Here is a 17,765-nt window from a genome sequence, read left to right on the forward strand (position 1 = left end):
CCACCTAGTTCAGCAGGTGAGGCCATCCACAGCAGCTCTGGACTATGCTGGCAGCGGCAGTGAAGGCACGGGGTGGGGGGGGCTTGTGCAGGGTCATTGGAGCCCACAGAGTGATGCCATGGTGGCTGTGGGAGCCCAGGTGTCAGCAGGGAGGGAGCTGGTTCTGGCTGAGTGCCCAGTCAAGCAGGGCATTCGGCCCTTGGGACAAGGGATTGGCTGGGGCTGTTGTGTCCTGGGGACCATGTACAGAGGTAGCTTGGGTGCATGGGGATCCCGCTGGCACTGCTGGCACAGGACCTTATGTTTTGTCCAGTAGTGATTTGGGGATGATTTTGGAGCCTTAGTCGGTGGTGCTGATTTCTGGTGGTTGCAATGGCAGTGTTTGCTGCCCAAAGGAAGGGTTGGAGTTGGGATTCGCTTGCCAACTCCGAGGTCTTCACTGGTTTCCCTTCTAAGTTTCTGCAGGTCTGGTGTTGAGCAATTTCTTCAGTTTTGGGATGCTTCTCTGCTTAAAATCTGCAGAAAGTCCCGGGGTCCTGCTGCTCAGCAGGGGTCCCACTCACTTTCTTGTTTCACTTCCCTTGTTTCCCTGTTGGGATATTCCTTTTGTAGTAGGAAAAGTCTAAATTTAGAGTTTGATAGGAGTGGGTCACTTGTAGTAAAGTGTGTGCTGTGATCCTAGATCTTAGTTTGGTCAGAGACATGTAGTGGGACTACCTGTGAGAGTATCACCATCTTGAGTCTCTCCGTCTCTCCTGTACTTTTCTGCTCAGGCTGGCTTCAAACCATGATGCTCAGATCTCAATCCTCCTGAATAGCTAGGATGATAGGTGGTAGCCACTGGTGCCCAGCTTCTGATATGTGGTAGAGATTATTTCAGATATTGTAAGAATATTCCACACCTTGAGTTGTGCAAACAAAAAATTATAATTATAGCTGGGTGCCTGTGGTTCCCGCCTGTAATCCTAGCTACCCAAGAGGCTACCCATGAGGATCATGGTTCAAAGCCAGCCTGGGCAAGAAAGTCCGTGAGACTCTTCAATTAACCATTAGAAAACCAGAAGTGGCTCTATGGCTCAAGCGGTAGAGTGCTCTCCTTGAACTGAAGCACTGAGGGACAGTGACCAGGCCCAGAGTTCAAGTTCCACGACCAACCAAAACAAATTACATTTACAGATTTTCCTACTAAGTAGAAATATTATAAATTATCCATTTATCTCTTCAACCATCATTAAACAAATCGTCACTCCCCAAACATGAGTGATTTTCTAAGTATTAGAAGTAATGGGCTGGGTGCTGGTGGCTCATGCCTGTAAATCCTAGCTACTCAGGAGGCTGAGATCTGTGATCACAATTCAAAGCCAGCCTGGGCAGAAAAGTCCCCACGAAATTCTTATCTCCAATTAACCACTTGAACCTGGAAGTAGCTCTTTTAACTCCTCGTGGTAGAACTCTAGTCAAGCAAAAGAGGTCAGAGATAGTGCTTAGGCCTTGAGTTCAAGCCCCATGACCGATAAAAAGAAAAAATCAGCAAGGTGTTGGAGGCTCATGCCTGTAGTCCTAGCTACTCAGGAGGCTGAGATTTGAAGATCACAGTTCAAAGACAGTCAGGGTAGAAAAGTCCCCATGAGACTCATATCCAATTAACCACTAAAAATCAGAAGCGGGGCTGTGGCTAATGTGGTAGAATGGTAACTTTGAGCAAAAGACATTCAGGGACAGCACCCAAGCCCAGACTTGTAGCCCCAGGACCGGCAAAATAATAGTAGTAATGGAAAACAACAAAAAAAGATAGTGGAAGCTCTCTGCTTCCATTCTTGATGTCAGCTTGTGTTGTGATTTCCTTTTTTATTTTTTTTTTTGCTCAGCTTTACAAAATAAACTTTTACTAAACTTCAGAAAAAGCCAGTAGTAATACTAATTGCATGGATACAAACTAATTAAAATTAGTTTATTTACTCATATATACCTGTTATGTTTTAGGCATGAAACATGAAAGTAGGTTGATGAATTTGCCTAATCCAGCAGCTAGAATTTACGGCTCTTTACTAAGTCTCAAGTAAATGTATTGAAAGGATAAATGGTGTTGGCAGCTCTTTACCTCCCATTCTTAATATTTCCATCTATACTGTTACTTTGTAGGGCCGAAACACTCACTGACCCAGATTTCTCAGTCCATGCTGGATCTCTGTGATGAAAAGCTTAAAGAGGTAAATCATTACAAACGAAACAAAGATAATGACATATGAAGGTACATGGTGGCAGAGTTTAGAAAGTAGAGAATTTAACGAAAAGAAGAGTATATGTGGGAATGGCACGTTTGTGGTATGAGATACCTGGAAGGAACCTTAGGAATATATAGGTCAATCCTTTTGTAGATGGAAAAAGTTAAGTCCATAAAAGATAATAACTTGCTATGGGTATTTTGACTATTAAATGTTAAATTACTGTTAAGATCAGAAACTATATGACTTTAGAAAGGGAAGGGAAGGCTGGCAATGTGGCTTAGTGGTAGTGTGCTTGCCTTGCATGGATGAAGCCCTGGATTTGATTCCTTAGTACCACATTGAAGTCCTGGGTTTGATTCCTCAAGAAAAAGGTGGAAGTGGTGCTGTGGCTCAAGTGGTAGAGTTCTAGCCTTGAGCACAGAGAGTCTCAGGGACAGTGCCCAGGCCCTGAGTTCAAGCCCCAGGATTGGCCAAAAAAAAAAAAAAGAAAAATACAAGTGTGATGATGGTGTTAGTAGTATTGAAGTAGATATTTCACAAGAAGACTAACCTATACAGATGAAAAGATTTTCAACTTGATGCCCCTTTGTACCTGTTAGAAAGAGTAATTTTTTTTGTCAGTCCTGGGGCTTGAACTCAGTGCCACTTCTGGCTTTTTCTGTTTATGTGGTACTAAGGAATCGAACCCAGGGCTTCATGTATGCTAGACAAGCACTCCACCACTAATCCACATTCCCTGCCCAGAGAAGGTAAAATTTTAGAAGATAAAAGAAGTATTTATAACAATGTAGATAAATCGAAGTGCAAAGCTTTTCCTAGTAGAGTCTTAAATGAGTTTATTGAATTAAGTCTCCTTATACCAAAAAAATTACTACCAGTTTAGACTTCTTATAATTGTTTGTTTTTTAGTACTGGGGATGAAACCTAGGGCCTTGTCTGTGGTAGGCAAGTCCTCTGCTACCAAGTGATATCCCTTGTCTTTTAGATTATTCCTAGATTTTCTGTGGTTATCACACCTCACGAACCTGACTTGCCTTTGCTTTCTTTTATTTTATTTTAGAAAGAAGACAAATTAGCTCGTTTAGAGAAAGCAATCAATCCGTTGCTAGATGATGATGACCAGGTGGCATTTTCTTTCATTCTGGACAATATTGTAACTCAGAAAATGATGGCAGTTCCAGATGTAAGTGGTCTTTGTGCTAAATGTAAGAGTACACAGGAAAACAAAGAAGCAAATGGGATGCATGCATATGTATGCTAGAGATTCTGAGCAGTGGTGTATGTTAGTCGAAGAAACTGGTATTAAATTCTAACATCAACATTTTGCTGTATAAGTACCTTATTGAAAGATGCTGGGGGTCTTGGGATATATTATTGATATTTAGCATGTCAAGGTTCCTGAATAGTCCTAGAGAGAGGATGCCAGCTACTGGAAGGCTCTTGATTTTAGAGATGCTTTTGTACAAACAACTTTGATAATTACCTGTGTTTGTTGTCTATTTTTTGGCAACCTTTTTTGACACTCAGGTGTGTACTTAGAGCCTTAAGGAATGTGCCCTACCACTTGAGCCATAACTCCATCTCTTTTTTTCCACTTTTTATGACAGCTATCATATTATACTGATTTTATAAACTTTTTGTGTGTGTATTTGCCAATCCTAGCACTTGAACTCAGGGCCATGTGTTGTCCCATAGATTTGCTCAAGGCTCATGCTCTACCACTTGAGCCACAGCTCCAATTCGAACTTTTTGGTAGTTATTTAGAAACAAGAGGCTCATCAAGAGGCTTCCTGCCTTACCTGAGTTTGAACCATGATACTCAGATCTCAGCCTCTTGAGTAGTAGCTAGGATTACAGGTGTGAGCCATCTGTACCTGGCTTTTATAGACTCTTTGGCTATAATGATCTTCCCCAGAAATTCTATACTGAGTTTTGTTTTTGTTGTATAATCTGTATGTGTAATTCTATAAAACTATGGAATAAGAATAGTATTTAATCCGGGTGCCGGTGGCTCATGCTTGTAATCCTAGCTACTCAAGAGGCTGAGATTTGAGGATTGCAGCTTGAAGCCAGCCTGGGCAGGAAAGACTATGAGATTATCTCCAATAAACTACTCAGAAAAAGCCAGAATGGCGCTGTGGCTCAAATGGTAGAGGGCTAGCCTTGAGTAAAAGAAGGTCAGGGACAGCATCCAAACCCTGAGCTCAGGCTCCAGGACCAGCAAAAAAAAAAAAAAAAAAAAAAGAAGAAGAATTGTATTTATTTAGAAATAAGGAGTTTTAGCCAGGTACCTATAGTCCTTAACCTGTCAGGTAATAGGAATTCTAAAAGAATCCTTAAGCCAGTTGTCAATGGCTCATGTCTGTGATCCTAGCTCCTCAGGAGTCTAAGATCTAAGGATCACAGTTCAAAGCCAGCCTGGGCAAGAAAGTTCATGGGACTCTTATCTCCAATAAATTACCCCCAAAAGGGTAGAAGTGGAGCTGTGGCTCAAGTGTTAGAGGGATATGAGCAAAAGTAGCTCAGGGACAGCACTTAGGCCTTGAGTTCAAGCCCCAGAATTGGCAGAAAAATAATTTTAAAAAGGCCGGGCATCAGTGGCTCATGCCTGTAATCCTAGCTATTCAGGAGACTGAGATCTGAGCATCATGGCTCAAAGCCAGCCTGGGTAGGAAACTCCTGAGACTCTAATCTCCAAAAAAAAAAAAACTCAGAAAACCGGAAGTGGCACTGCAGCTAAAATGGTAGAGCACTCACCGAGAGCTGAGGGACAGTGCCCAGGCCCAGAGTTCAAGCCCCATGACTAACCCCCCCCCCCCAAAAAAAGAATCCATAACTTAAACTATATAATAAAAATTTGTGTGTTTATGTGCTTTTTTGGGAAAAGGGTCTATAATTTTTGTTAAGAGTATTTGTGACAGCAAAGTTGAGAATCTCTGCAATAAGGAGTGATTTCCATTTAATTCCCATGCTTTCTTTTAACAGTCTTGGCCATTTCATCACCCAGTTAATAAGAAGTTTGTTCCAGATTATTATAAAGTAATCGTCAACCCAATGGATTTAGAGACTATACGTAAGGTAAGTGGCTTAATCTAAAATGCCTTTTTGTAATTGATGCATTTTTATACATGTAATTTGAGTCCCTGATTCTGTTTATCGTAGAATATTTCCAAGCACAAATACCAGAGTCGGGAGAGCTTTCTAGATGATGTAAACCTTATTCTGGCCAACAGTGTTAAGTACAATGGTAGGTATTTCAGTTTTTCCTTTTTTCCATCAATCTATGCAAGGTATTTCATAAAAACACCTTGAAGTGATAATTGAATCAGTCAAGTGCAAGTGACTTGGTCTGCCTTTTTTGGGGGGGGGGGTCCGGTCCTGGGGTCTGAACTCTGGTCCTGGGCGCTGTCCCTCAGCTCTTCAGCTCAAGGCTAGCACTCTACCACTTGAGCCACAGCGCCACTTCCAGCTTTTTTCTTTTTGCTTATGTGGTGCTGAGGAATCGAACCCAGGGCCTCAGGCATGCAAGACAAGCACTCTACCACTGAGCCACCTTCCCAGCCCTTGGTCTGCCTTTTTTTATTAGGTATATAAATGTATGTTCTATAAATATGAACTCAGGGCTTCATAACTGCTAGGATCATGCTGTACACGTGAGCCACATCTGCAGCCTATTTCTTCATGGTTCTTAGCGAGATAAGGTCTCACTACTCAAGTGTGCTTCTAAGCTGTAATTGTCCACATTAGGCTTCCTAAGCTCACAGGCCTATTCCAACACTACAGTGTCCCTATATGGAGATAGAATTCTGTATCTTTTTCTCTCTTGCTGGCCTAGAATGATGATCCTTCCTATCTTAGCCTTCCACGTATTTCAGAATGCAAAGAATTATAGGGAGTGTATCTGGGCTTTTCTATCCAGGCTGGCTTCAAACCTCAGTCTTCCAGATTGCAGCTTCCCAGGTAGCTAGGACTTAGAGGTGTGAGCTATCAGCACCCAGTTACCATTAAACTTTTTATGATGAAAAGTAGTTTTGTCTTGCTTTTAAATTTTTGTAAAGTGGAAAACAATGGGCATAAATAAAAAATAGGCTGGGTGCTGGTGGCTCACGCCTGTAATCCTAGCTACTCAGGAGGCTAAGATCTGAGGATCCCAGTTCAAAGCCAGCCTGGGCAGGAACAATGGTGAAACCCTGATCTCCAGTTAACCACCAGAAAACTGGAAGTGGTGCTGTGGCTCAAGTAGTAGAGTGCTAGCCTTGAGCTGCAGAGCTTAGGGACAACTCCCAGGCCCAGCAATCAAGCCTCCAAGTGACAAAATTTTTTTAGAAAGTTGGGTTTTAGCTGGTAACTCATGCCTGTAATCCTAGCTACTCAGGAGGCTGAGATCTGAGGATTGTGGTTCAAAGTCAGCCCAGGCAGGAAAATCTGTGAGACTCTTTAATTCCACTTAACCACCCCAAACCTGGAAGTGGAGCTGAGGCTCCACTTGGGCAAATAGGCGCAGGGACAATACTCAGGCCCTAAGTTCAAGCCCCACAATTGGCCCAAAAATTTAGAAGTTTGGTTTTGTACAACCCATGATAAGCAAACATTGATGATCTTATATGTGCTAGATGAATAGATGCTAAAGATAAAAATCAAATTAGAAAAGAAAATTTATAGTGCTTAAATATTTTGTTAGAAATAAGCAGAGTCGGGAAGTGGCGCTGTGGTTCAGGTGGTAGAGCACTCACCTTGAGCTGAAGAGCTCAAGGGACAGCGCCCAGGCCCAGAGTTCAAGCCTCATGACCAACCAAAAAAAAAAAAAAAGAAAGAAATATGCAGAGTGACTTGTGTCAGAATATCTAAAGCAGAATGAAATTTGAGGAAACTTTCTGGAAGAGAATTTTCTTTCTTTTTTTTTTTTTTTTTTTTGGTCCGGTTGTGGGGCCTGAACTCTGGGCCTGGGCACTGTCCCCCAGCTCTTCAGCTCAAGGCTAGCGCTCTACCACTTGAGCCACAGTGCCACTTCTGGCTTTTTTCTTATGTGGTGCTGAGGAATCAAACCCAGGGCCTCAGGCATGCAAGGCAAGCGCTCTACCACTGAGCCACCTTCCCAGCCCCTGCAAGAGAATTTTCTTAAGCTGACTTCTAAAGGATCAATGATCTTTGGTAGACAGAAACTATGAAAGAAAACAGCAGTATATAAAGACACAGAGTTTTGTGGTTGCATTTTTTTCATAACATATTGTTTTTAATTTTTCTATTGGTTGTGGGGTTTGACCTCACAGCCTAGACTCTGTCCCTGAGCTCTTTCACTCAAGGGTAGCACTCTTTTAAGCCATAGCTTCACTTCCAGTTTTCCAGTGTTTAATAAGAAATAAGAGTCTCACGGTGTTTCCTGTCTGAGCTGGCTTTGAACTGTAGTCCTCAGATCTCAGCCTCCTGAGTAGCTAGGATTATAGATGTGAGCCACTGGGTCCTGGCTTGTTTTGATTTTATTATTATTATAGAGGTGATGTACAGACGGATTACAATTACATGAGACAGGTAATGAATACTTTTCCTTTTGTACGGTGTCTTTTGGGTTGCATTTTTTGTGCTTGAACTCAGAGCCTGTCCCTGAGCATGTATGCTCAAGGATAGCATTCTACCACTTAAACCATAGCTCCACTTCTGGCCATTTTTTGGTAGTTAATTAGAGATCAGAGTCTCAGACTTTGCTGCCCAGGCTGGCTTTGAACAATGATCCTCAGATCTTAGCTTCGTAAGTAGCTAGGATTACAGGCATGTGCCACTGGTACCTGGCTGTGGTTGCATTTTAAGTGTATATGTTGGTGAATAGCAATCAGTTATGTGTTGAGAGGTAGGTAAGAATCAAATCCAAGAGGGCCTTAATGTGTCATACTTGAATTTTTAAGGCCTGGGTGGTTCAAATGGGATAGTACCTGTCTACCAAACAAGAGGCCTTGAGTTCAAACCCCAATACTGCCCAAAGAAAAAAACGAATTTTTACTTTATCCCAAGTTGAAAAACATAGAAGGAATTAAGCACTGGACAATGCCATATGACTCCTTAAGCAAAAGAAGAACATTTAAGTGCATTTGAGAAAATTGCCTAGGATACTGAGATTTCAACTAAGAATTTAACAGCCCAAGTAGTATGGCTCTAAGTTTGCCCTACAACTTGGCAGAGGCAGAAGATTGGAGGGAAGAGGTGAAGAAGGGGACAACCAGACAGAAAAATGAGGAAATGGCATATTCTTGGTGGAGAGCAGAGTGTTCAGAACTGTGAAGCAATGAAAACCATGGCAAGTTTAGGAACTGTACTTAACTAGAGTATATGAATTTTTCACCAAGGGAACTGGAGGAAATGAGTCCTGGATTTTGGACTAGGGCCTGAGCAGTGATCCTGGGCTTTTTTACTCACAGCTAGTACTCTACCAGTTGAATCACAACTCCACTCCTGGCATTTTTGGTGCTTAATTGGAGATAAGAGTCTCAGGGACTTTACTGCTTGGACTGGCTTTGAACTGCGATCCTCAGGTCTCAGCCTCCTGAGTAGCTAAGATTACAGGTATAAGCCACCAATGCCCATCTGAGACTCCATTTTTGTTCCAGAAAGGATTGGGTTGAAGGAATACATTCTCTTTCTCTTATTACTCATTGGAAATTAGAGAGTAGAAATGCTTCTTCAGTTACCTCTCTTAGTATTTCCTAAAAACACCTTAAGCTAATAATCTAGAATTTTGGCAGTAGTTTTGCTGATGGGTTCATGAATGTTTTGAAAATGACTATATATTGCAAATGATAAACAAGAGTGCTTAAGAAAGGCTGCTTGATGTCGTGGAGATTGGGTTGGGGCAGAATTGTGAGGCATTCTCATAAAAGCAACCCAAAAAATGCAGAAGACACTAATAAAACAAACATGCCAGGTATGGTGATTTAAACCTATGAACACAGAATTTGGGAGGCTAAGGTAAGAGGATCCTCAGTTTGAGATCTTCTTCAGCTATCAAGTTCTAGGCTATACTGGAATACATAGCAAAACTTTATCGCAAGAAACTTTTTCTTTTTTTTTCTTTTTTTTTTTTTGGTCCAGTCGTGGGGTCTGAACTCTGGGCCTGGGCACTGTCCCTCAGCTCTTCAGCTCAAGGCTAGCGCTCTACCACTTGAGCCACAGCACCACTTCCGGCTTTTTTTCTTTTTGCTTATGTGGTGCTGAGGAATCGAACCCAGGGCCTCAGGCATGCAAGGCAAGCGCTCTACCACTGAGCCACCTTCCCAGCCCAAGAAACTTTTTCTTTTAAAAGAAGGAATAAGGGGCTGGGAAGGTGGCTCAGTGATAGAGCGCTTGCCTTGCATGCCTGAGGCCCTGGGTTCGATTCCTCAGCACCACATACGCAGAAAAGCTGAAAGTGCGCTGTGGCTCAAGTGGTAGAGTGCTAGCCTTGAGCTGAAGAGCTGAGGGACAGTGCCCAGGCCTAGAGTTCAGGCACCATGACCGGACCCAAAATAAATAAATAAAATAAAAAATAAATAAAAGAAGGAATAAGCAGAGGGCAGGTGTATGGATCACAGAAGTAAAAAATTATGAATACCGTTATATTACTAATCAAAAAAAGGTAACATTTTCTTCTCCTTGCTGAATAAGCTCCATTTTTAATGGAGATACTCAGTGTTAGGCTGGTTGTTGTCACATATTGCTAACAACAATATGAAATTAATGAAACATTTGCCAACTTACTATATTTATTTATTTTGCCCGTCCTGGGGCTTGAACTCAGGGCCTGGGCACTGTCCCTGAGCTTTACTAGGCTAGTACTCTACCACTTGAGCCACAGCGCCACTTCTGGCTTTTTCTGTTTATTTGGTACTGAGGAATCGAACCCAGGGCTCATGCATGGTAGGCAAGCACACTACCACTAGACCACATTCCCAGCCCCTTGCCAAATTTATTTCAGGGTTCTTTGTTGTGCTTCACTGAGCTATCTATGAAGACTTGGTACTGTTAACCACCAATAGATATCACTTTATTGTTGAAGGTTTCTAATTTTAAATGTCTGTCTTTACCTAATGATTCTAAATGTGAGTAATGTTTTTGCTAAATTCTAACATAGCCTTAAGCATACATACATACATACATTGCTTATTTAATTTATGGATTAATTTGCAAGGAGCGTATGTCTTTATAATACTGCATTTTCCAACTGGAAACAATGTTTCTTCACTCATTTTTTTCACATACCTCACATTACTCATATAGTTGTAGGCAACCTTGTTTAATTTATTCTTCTATATGTTAGTTTTTGTTGCTATCGAACATTTCTTGTGTTAATTTGTAAGTATTGTTGCTCTTGTACATAGGCTGTTTTTTTATTTAACTGGGCTAAGTCTAAAGCTTTGAGTCAGTTTAATGAATGAGTAGATGATTCGGCATTGTTAATATATTAAAAGAATGTTTAAAGAATTTACAAATACCATTCTCCAAGTCTGAGCTATGAAGCCACTACTAATAATGAAGTTCTTTTTTTCTGACAGTGGTTAGGGTCAACATGTGTTTATTTATTTATTTATTTTTTTATTTGTTGGTCATCAAGCTTGAACTTGGGATCTGGGCACTGTCCTTGAGCTCTTTTTGTTCAAGGTTAGTGCTCTACCACTTTTTTTTTTTTAATTTATTTTTTTTGCCAGTCATGGTGCCTGAACTCTGGGCCTGGGCACTGTCCCTCAGCTCTTCAGCTCAAGGCTAGTGCTATACCACTTGAGCCACAGCACCACTTCCAGCTTTTTCTGCTTATGTGGTGCTGAGGAATCGAACCCAGGGCCTCATGCGTGCAAGGCAAGCACTCTACCACTGAGCCACCTTCCCAGCCCCTGCTCTACCACTTTGAACCACAGCACCACTTCCAGTTTTCTGGTGGTTAAATGGTGATAAGAATCTCACAGACTTTCTTGCCCAGACTGGCTTTGAACTGTGATTGTCAGATCTCAGCTTCTTGAGTTCAGGTAGGATTATAGCCGTGAGCCACTAACATATATTTATAATCATAGCATAAAGCTCACATCATTAAAGAGAATCAAAATTCCACCACTTCTGCTTTAGCCTTTTGATGTCATCTTTTCACATCATAGCCAGATTACTTTTTTTTGTCAGTCCTGGGCTTGAATTCAGGGCCTAAGCACTGTGCTGGCTCAAGACCAGCACTCTACCACTTGAGCCACAGTGCCACATCTGGCTTTTTCTGTTTATGTGGTACTGAGGAATCAAACCCATGGTTTCATGCATGCTAGGTAAGCACTCTACCAATAAGCCACATTCCCAGCCCCCAGATTTCTTTTTAGTTTTTATTATAAACTATTTATCATTTTAGACTGGGTGCCGGTGGCTCACGCCTATAATCCTAGCTACTTAGGAGGCTGAGATCTGAGGATCCCAGTTCAAAGCCAGCCTGGACAGGAAAGTCTGTGAGACTCATCTCCAATTAACCACCAGAAAACCCGAAGAGGTGCTGTGGCTCAAATGGTAGAGTGCTGGCCTTAAATCAAAGAAGTTGAAGAGGGGCTGGGAAGGTAGCTCAGCGGTAGAGTGCTTGCCTTGCATGCATGAGGCCCTGTGTTCAATTCCTTAGCACCACATAAGCAAAAAGAAAAAAGCCGGAAGTGGCACTGTGGCTCAAGTGGTAGAGCACTAGCCTTGAGCTGAAGAGCAGAGGGACAGCGCCCAGCCCAGAGTTCAGGCGCCACAACCGGGACCCAAAAAAAAAAAAAAAAAAAAGAAGTTGAAGAGCTGAAATGCTCAGGGACAGCACTCAAGCCAGAGTTCAAGCCCCACAACTGACAAAACAAAAACATCATTTTAAAATATGTCATTTTAACCTTAAAGCGTATACAAGTCAGTCTTTTTCTTTATTTTTTTGTGCCGGTCCTGGGGCTTGAACTTGGCCTGGGTGGTATCTCTTAGATTTTTTTTTTGCTAAAGGTTAGCACTCTGCCACTTGAGCCATAACTCCACTTCTGGCTTTTTTGGTGCCTAATTATAATTAAGAGTCTCACTGCCTTTCTTGTTTCAGCTGGCTTCAAACTCTGATACTCAGATCTCAGCCTCCTGAGTAGCTACGATTGCAGTCGTGAACCCCCAGCATCCAGCCAAATCAGTCTTAACTACATTCACAAACTCTTACCACTATCCATTTCCAGAACTTTTTCCAAACACAAACTATATCCATTAAAAAGTGACTCTCCATTTTGCTTGGCACTGGTGGTCACACCCATAATCCTAGCTACTCAGGAGGCTGAGGTCTGAGGATTGTGGTTCAAAGCCAGCCCAGGCAAGAAAATCTGTGAGACTCTATAATTAGCCACTAGAATACTGGAAGTGGTTGCTGTGGCTGAAGATGGTGAGCACTAGCCTTGAGTGAAAAAGCTTAAGGACAGCATCCAGGCCCTGCGTTCAAGGCCTATGACAAAAACACACAAATGTGACTCCCTAGCAGAGCACCAGTGACTCATGCCTGTAGTAGTAGTTCCTCAAGAGGTTGACATCTGAGGATTGCAGGTGGAATCCAGCATGGGCAGAAAAGTGGCTGAGATTCTTGTCTGCAATTAACCACCAAAAAATCAGAAATGAGGGGCTGGGAAGGTACCTCAATGGTAGAGTGCTTGCCTTGCATGCATGAGGCCCTGGGTTCGATTCCTTAGCACCGTATAAGCAGAAAAAGCCAGAAGTGGCACTGTGGCTCAAGTGGTAGAGCACTCACCTTGAGCTGAAGAGCTGAGGGATAGCGCCCAGGCCCAGAGTTCAGGCCCCACAAAAAACAAATGGAACTGTGACTCAAATGGTAGAATGGCTTTTTCTGTTTATGTGGTACTGAGGAATCAAACCCAGGGCAAATAAAGTCATTTGGCAAGCTCTTTTTTTTTTTTTTTTTTGGTCGGTTGTGGTGCTCTTCAGCTCAAGGTGAGCACTCTACTGCTTGAGCCACAGTGCCACTTCCGGGTTTCTAGTGGTTTATTGGAGATAAGAGTCTCACTGACTTTCCTGCCTGTCTGGCTTTGAACCGCAGTCCTCAGATCTCAGCCTCCTGAGTAGCTAGGATTACAGGCGTGAGCCACCGGCGCCCGGCTTGGCAAACTCATTTTTTGGGGGGGGGGGTTCCGGTCATGGGGCCTGAACTCTGGGCCTGGGCGCTGCCTCTCAGCTCTTCAGCTCAAGGCTAGCGCTCTACCACTTGAGCCACAGCACCACTTCCAGTTTTTTTCTTTTTGCTTATGTGGTGCTGAGGAATCGAACCCAGGGCCTCAGGCATGCAAGGCAAGCGCTCTACCACTGAGCCACCTTCCCAGCCCTTGGCAAACTCTTAATATCTATCTCTTAGCCTAAATAACTTTCCTGTCCAACAGACTTATTTTTTTTTATAGGTTATTAAAAGTTCAGTCTAGAAATACAAAAGTTCACCCCTTTCTGCCTTTCTCCTGTAGTTTCCCAGAGATGACAGTTTGGTACATATCCTTGAAACTTTTCTATGAAAAGTTTCTGTGAAACTTTAATGTGTAATTAAATGATTTATTTTTTTGTTTTAAGAAAACTGCTACTTTTATACATATTATTCTGAATTTTGTTCTTTGCTTATGAATATATCCCAGTTTATTTATTTAGCCAGTGCTGATGTTTGAACTCAGGGCCTCATGCTTGCTTTGTCTTGCTTATTGGCTGGCATTCTACTTGAAAGCCTCTAGCCTGGCTTTTTTTGCTAGTTATTTTGGAGATTGAGTCTCTTGGACTTTACTGCCAGAGTTGGCTTTGAACCACGATGTTCCAGATCTCAGCCTCCAGAGTAGCTAGGATTACAGATGTGAACCACTAGTGCCTGGCCTATTTGATGATTTTTTAATTAGGAAATTGCAAAAAGAAATGTACAAACTGCCATTCCTTGGTCCTGTGTGTCTATTACTCACTTTCTCCCAATGATGACAATTTATATAGTCATAGTTCAATATCAAAACCAGGCAATTTAACATTGCTGTTAAATGGATTATAGACTTTATTCCCTTTTTAACCATTTTAAAAATACTTGTTGCTGGGTGCTGGTGGCTCAAGCCTGTAATCCTAGCTACTTAGGAAGCTGAGATATGAGGATCATGGTTTAAAGCCAGCCTGGGCAAAAAAGTCCCCATGAGAGACTCTTAACTCCAATTAACAACTCAAAACCTGGAAGTGGTGCTGTGGCTCAAGTGGTAGAGCACTAGCCTTGAATACAGAAAGACTCAGGGACAGTGATTAGAACCTGAGTTTAACTCCCACAACCAACAAAAAAAAAATACTTGTGCGTGTGTGTACATATATCTGTGAAAAAAATGTTTGTGGTGATAATTAGAGCTTCAGCTCAACACCTGGGTATTGCCGCTTATCTTTTTCCCTGAAGGCTACTGCTCTACCACTTACCACAGTTCCACTTCTAGCTTTTTGCTGGTTAATTAGAGAAAAGATTCTCATGGACTTTCTAGCTTGGGCTGGCTTTGAACTGTTGGATCTCAGCCTTTAGAATAGCTAGGATTATTGCATGAGCAACTGGCACTCAGCTGATGTCTATGAAAATTTATGTCAGATATAGATAGGTCTATGTAATAACCACCACCAAAATCAAGATTTAAAACTGGTTTTGACATTACTGGGGTTTGCCCTTAGGACCTCCCACTGGCTCAGCAGGCACTGCACCACTTGAGCTATACCTCCAATTTCTTGGAACTGTTTCCTATCACTACAAAAGAACTCCAAGTTCTTTGTATTTGCAATGTCCACATACATGCAGCCAGAACTGTCATTGTTCCACCTATTTCTGTTTTCCATCTCTAGTTTTGATACTTAAGATGTTACATAAGTGGAATAATATGTGACTGTTTGAGGTTGGCCTTTTAACTTTGAGATTCATCCACATTGTTACATGTACAATGGCTCATTCTTTCTGAACTGTTGAATAATGAACAATTCATTTATTGTATGAATATATCAGGATTTGTTTAATTGTTTACTCATTAAAGTACATGGAAATTTCTAGTATTTTGCTTTAAGTAAAGCTGCTATGAATATTCATGTATAAAGATTGGTGTGAATATGTATTAATTAATCTGGTATACTTAGAAATGGTGTGTTTAGTAAAAAACTGACATCACTTCCCTAGCATAACCATTTTACATTCTAAGTATTTTTTCATTAGTGGGGTTTAAACTCTGGGTTTCTCTCTAGAGTTACTCCTGGCTATACCATTTTATATTCGCATCAGCAGTGTATGAATAGTTCAGTGTCCTTGAAATATTTACATATAGGGCTGGGAAGGTGGCTCAGTGGTAGAGCGCTTGCCTTGCATGCCTGAGGCCCTGGGTTCGATTCCTCAGCACCACATAAAAAAAAAAAGCCGGAAGTGGCGCTGTGGCTCAAGTGGTAGAGCGCTAGCCTTGAACTGAAGAGCTGAGAGACAGCGCCCAGGCCCAGAGTTGAGGCCCCATGACCGGACCCAAAAAACAAACAAACAAACAAACAAAAAGAAATATTTACAGGTCTGGGAAGGTGGCTCAGTGGTAGAGCGCTTGCCTTGTATGCCTGAGGCCCTGGGTTCGATTCCTCAGTACCACATAAGCAAAAAGAAAAAAACCGGAAGTGGTGCTGTGGCTCAAGTGGTAGAGCGCTAGCCTTGAGCTGAAGAGCTGAGGGACAGCGCCCAGGCCCAGAGTTCAGGCCCTATGACCGGACCCAAATAAAAAAAATTTAAAGAAATATTTACATATACATATATAGAATATGTAGCTATATAGATTTTTTTTTTTTTGCTGGTCCTGGGGCTTGAACTCAGGGCCTGGGTACTATCCCTGAGCTTCTTTACTCAAATCTAGTGCTCTACCTCTGGAGCTACAACACCACTTCTAGCTTTTTCTGAGTAGTTTATTGGAGATAAGCGTTTCACAGACTTCCCTGCCCAGGCTGACTTCAAACTGTGATCCTGGGCTAGGAATGTGGCTTAGTGGTAGAGTGGTTGCGTAGCATGCATGAAACTCTGGGATTTATTCCTCAGCACCACATGAACAGAAAAAGCCAGAAGTGGGGCTGGGAAGGTGGCTCAGTGGTAGAGCGCTTGCCTTGCATGCCTGAGGCCCTGGGTTCAATTCCTCAGCACCACATAAGCAAAAAGAAAAAAGCCTGAAGTGGCGCTGTGGCTCAAGTGGTAGAGCGCTAGCTTTGAGCTGAAGAGCTGAGGGACAGCGCCCAAGCCCAGAGTTCAGGCCCCACGACCGGACCCAAAAAAAAAGCCAGAAGTGGTGCTGTGGCTTAAGTGGTAGAGTGCTAGCCTTGAGTAAAAGGAACTCAGGGACAGTGCCCAGGCTCTGAGTTCAAGCCCCAGGACTGGCCAAAAACAACAACAACAACAAAGAATTAGAAAGCCAAAGCTGATCTCTTTATGATCTGTAGACTGTGCATAGTTGAATTTAGTAATTCTAGTTTTTTCAGTAATTAATTATCTAGGGTGATTTTTTTTCTTCATGTTTAAACCTGGCACGATTTTGTGTGTGTGTGTGTATACACACCAGTACTGGGACCTAAACTCAGGCCCTCATGTTCTTCCTTAACTTTTATTTTGTCAGTTATAGGGCTTGAATTCAGAGCCTAGCCACTATCCCTGAGCTTTATGTTCATGGCTAGTCCTCTACCACATTGAGCCACAGCTCCACTTTCTGGTTTGAAGGGCATAAATTGGAGATAAGAATCTTGTGGACTTTCCTGCCCAGTTTGAAGCCCAGGCTTTGAACTTCAATTCTCAGTTCTCAGCCTCCTGAGTAGCTAGGATTATAGGCCTGAGCCACCAGCACCTGGCTCTTAGCTTTTTTTTTCTTTTTCCTTTCTTCTTTTTTTTTGGGGGGGGGTCCTTAAGATTAGCTTACACTTTAGGAACTCCTCCACATATGTATTTTGGGGGTATCAATTGAATGTAAAAGTCTCACAAACTTTCCTGCCTGGGCTAGCTTTGAACCAGAATCCTTGGATCTCAGCCTCCTGAGTAGCTAGGATTGCAGCTGTGAGCCATCAGTGCTCAACATGAAACATTTTTCTGAGTCTAGGGTAATGGCACATACTACTAGGTGACAGAATATAAAATTCTGGGACTAAAGTTTGTGTGAGTAATGTTATTTTCTTATTTCACTTATAGGTTCTGAGAGTCAGTATACTAAGACTGCTCAGGAGATTGTGAATGTATGTTACCAGACATTAACCGAGGTAAGTGGTAAAAGAAAGGTCCCCTTGTGGTCTAGCTCTTTGCACTCTTCTTGTTCCTTGCACTGAGAGACTTTCCGTCCGCGCGCGCGCGCGTGTGTGTGTGTGTGTGTGTTTGCATGCGTGCATGCGTGTGTACAGGCAGCGATACTGGGGTTTGAACTTGGGTCTTTGACACTGTCCCTAAGCTTTTTTCCCAGGCTAGATTTGAACTGTGATCCTTAGATCTCAGCCTTCTAAGGAGTTAAGGATTATAGGCATGAGCCACCAGCACCTGGCTCCTTATCTTTTGGT

General features: G+C 42.4%; 1 protein-coding gene across 5 annotated transcripts in view; it reads left to right on the plus strand.

The window, feature by feature from the left end:
* Positions 1-17,765, plus strand: part of Taf1 (TATA-box binding protein associated factor 1) — a 123,021-nt gene that overhangs the window by 61,476 nt on the left and 43,780 nt on the right. For all 5 annotated transcript variants that reach the window (XM_070040318.1, XM_070040315.1, XM_070040316.1 and 2 more), the window contains 5 exons: positions 2,143-2,210; positions 3,289-3,411; positions 5,214-5,306; positions 5,391-5,475; positions 17,407-17,474. In XM_070040318.1, the coding sequence (XP_069896419.1) occupies positions 2,143-2,210; positions 3,289-3,411; positions 5,214-5,306; positions 5,391-5,475; positions 17,407-17,474 (437 nt within the window). The remainder of the gene's footprint in view (positions 1-2,142; positions 2,211-3,288; positions 3,412-5,213; positions 5,307-5,390; positions 5,476-17,406; positions 17,475-17,765) is intronic.

Source organism: Dipodomys merriami, unplaced genomic scaffold, assembly GCF_024711535.1.
Source record: "Dipodomys merriami isolate MVZ:Mamm:240054 unplaced genomic scaffold, mDipMer1.0.p SCAF_3, whole genome shotgun sequence".
NCBI lineage: Eukaryota > Metazoa > Chordata > Mammalia > Rodentia > Heteromyidae > Dipodomys > Dipodomys merriami.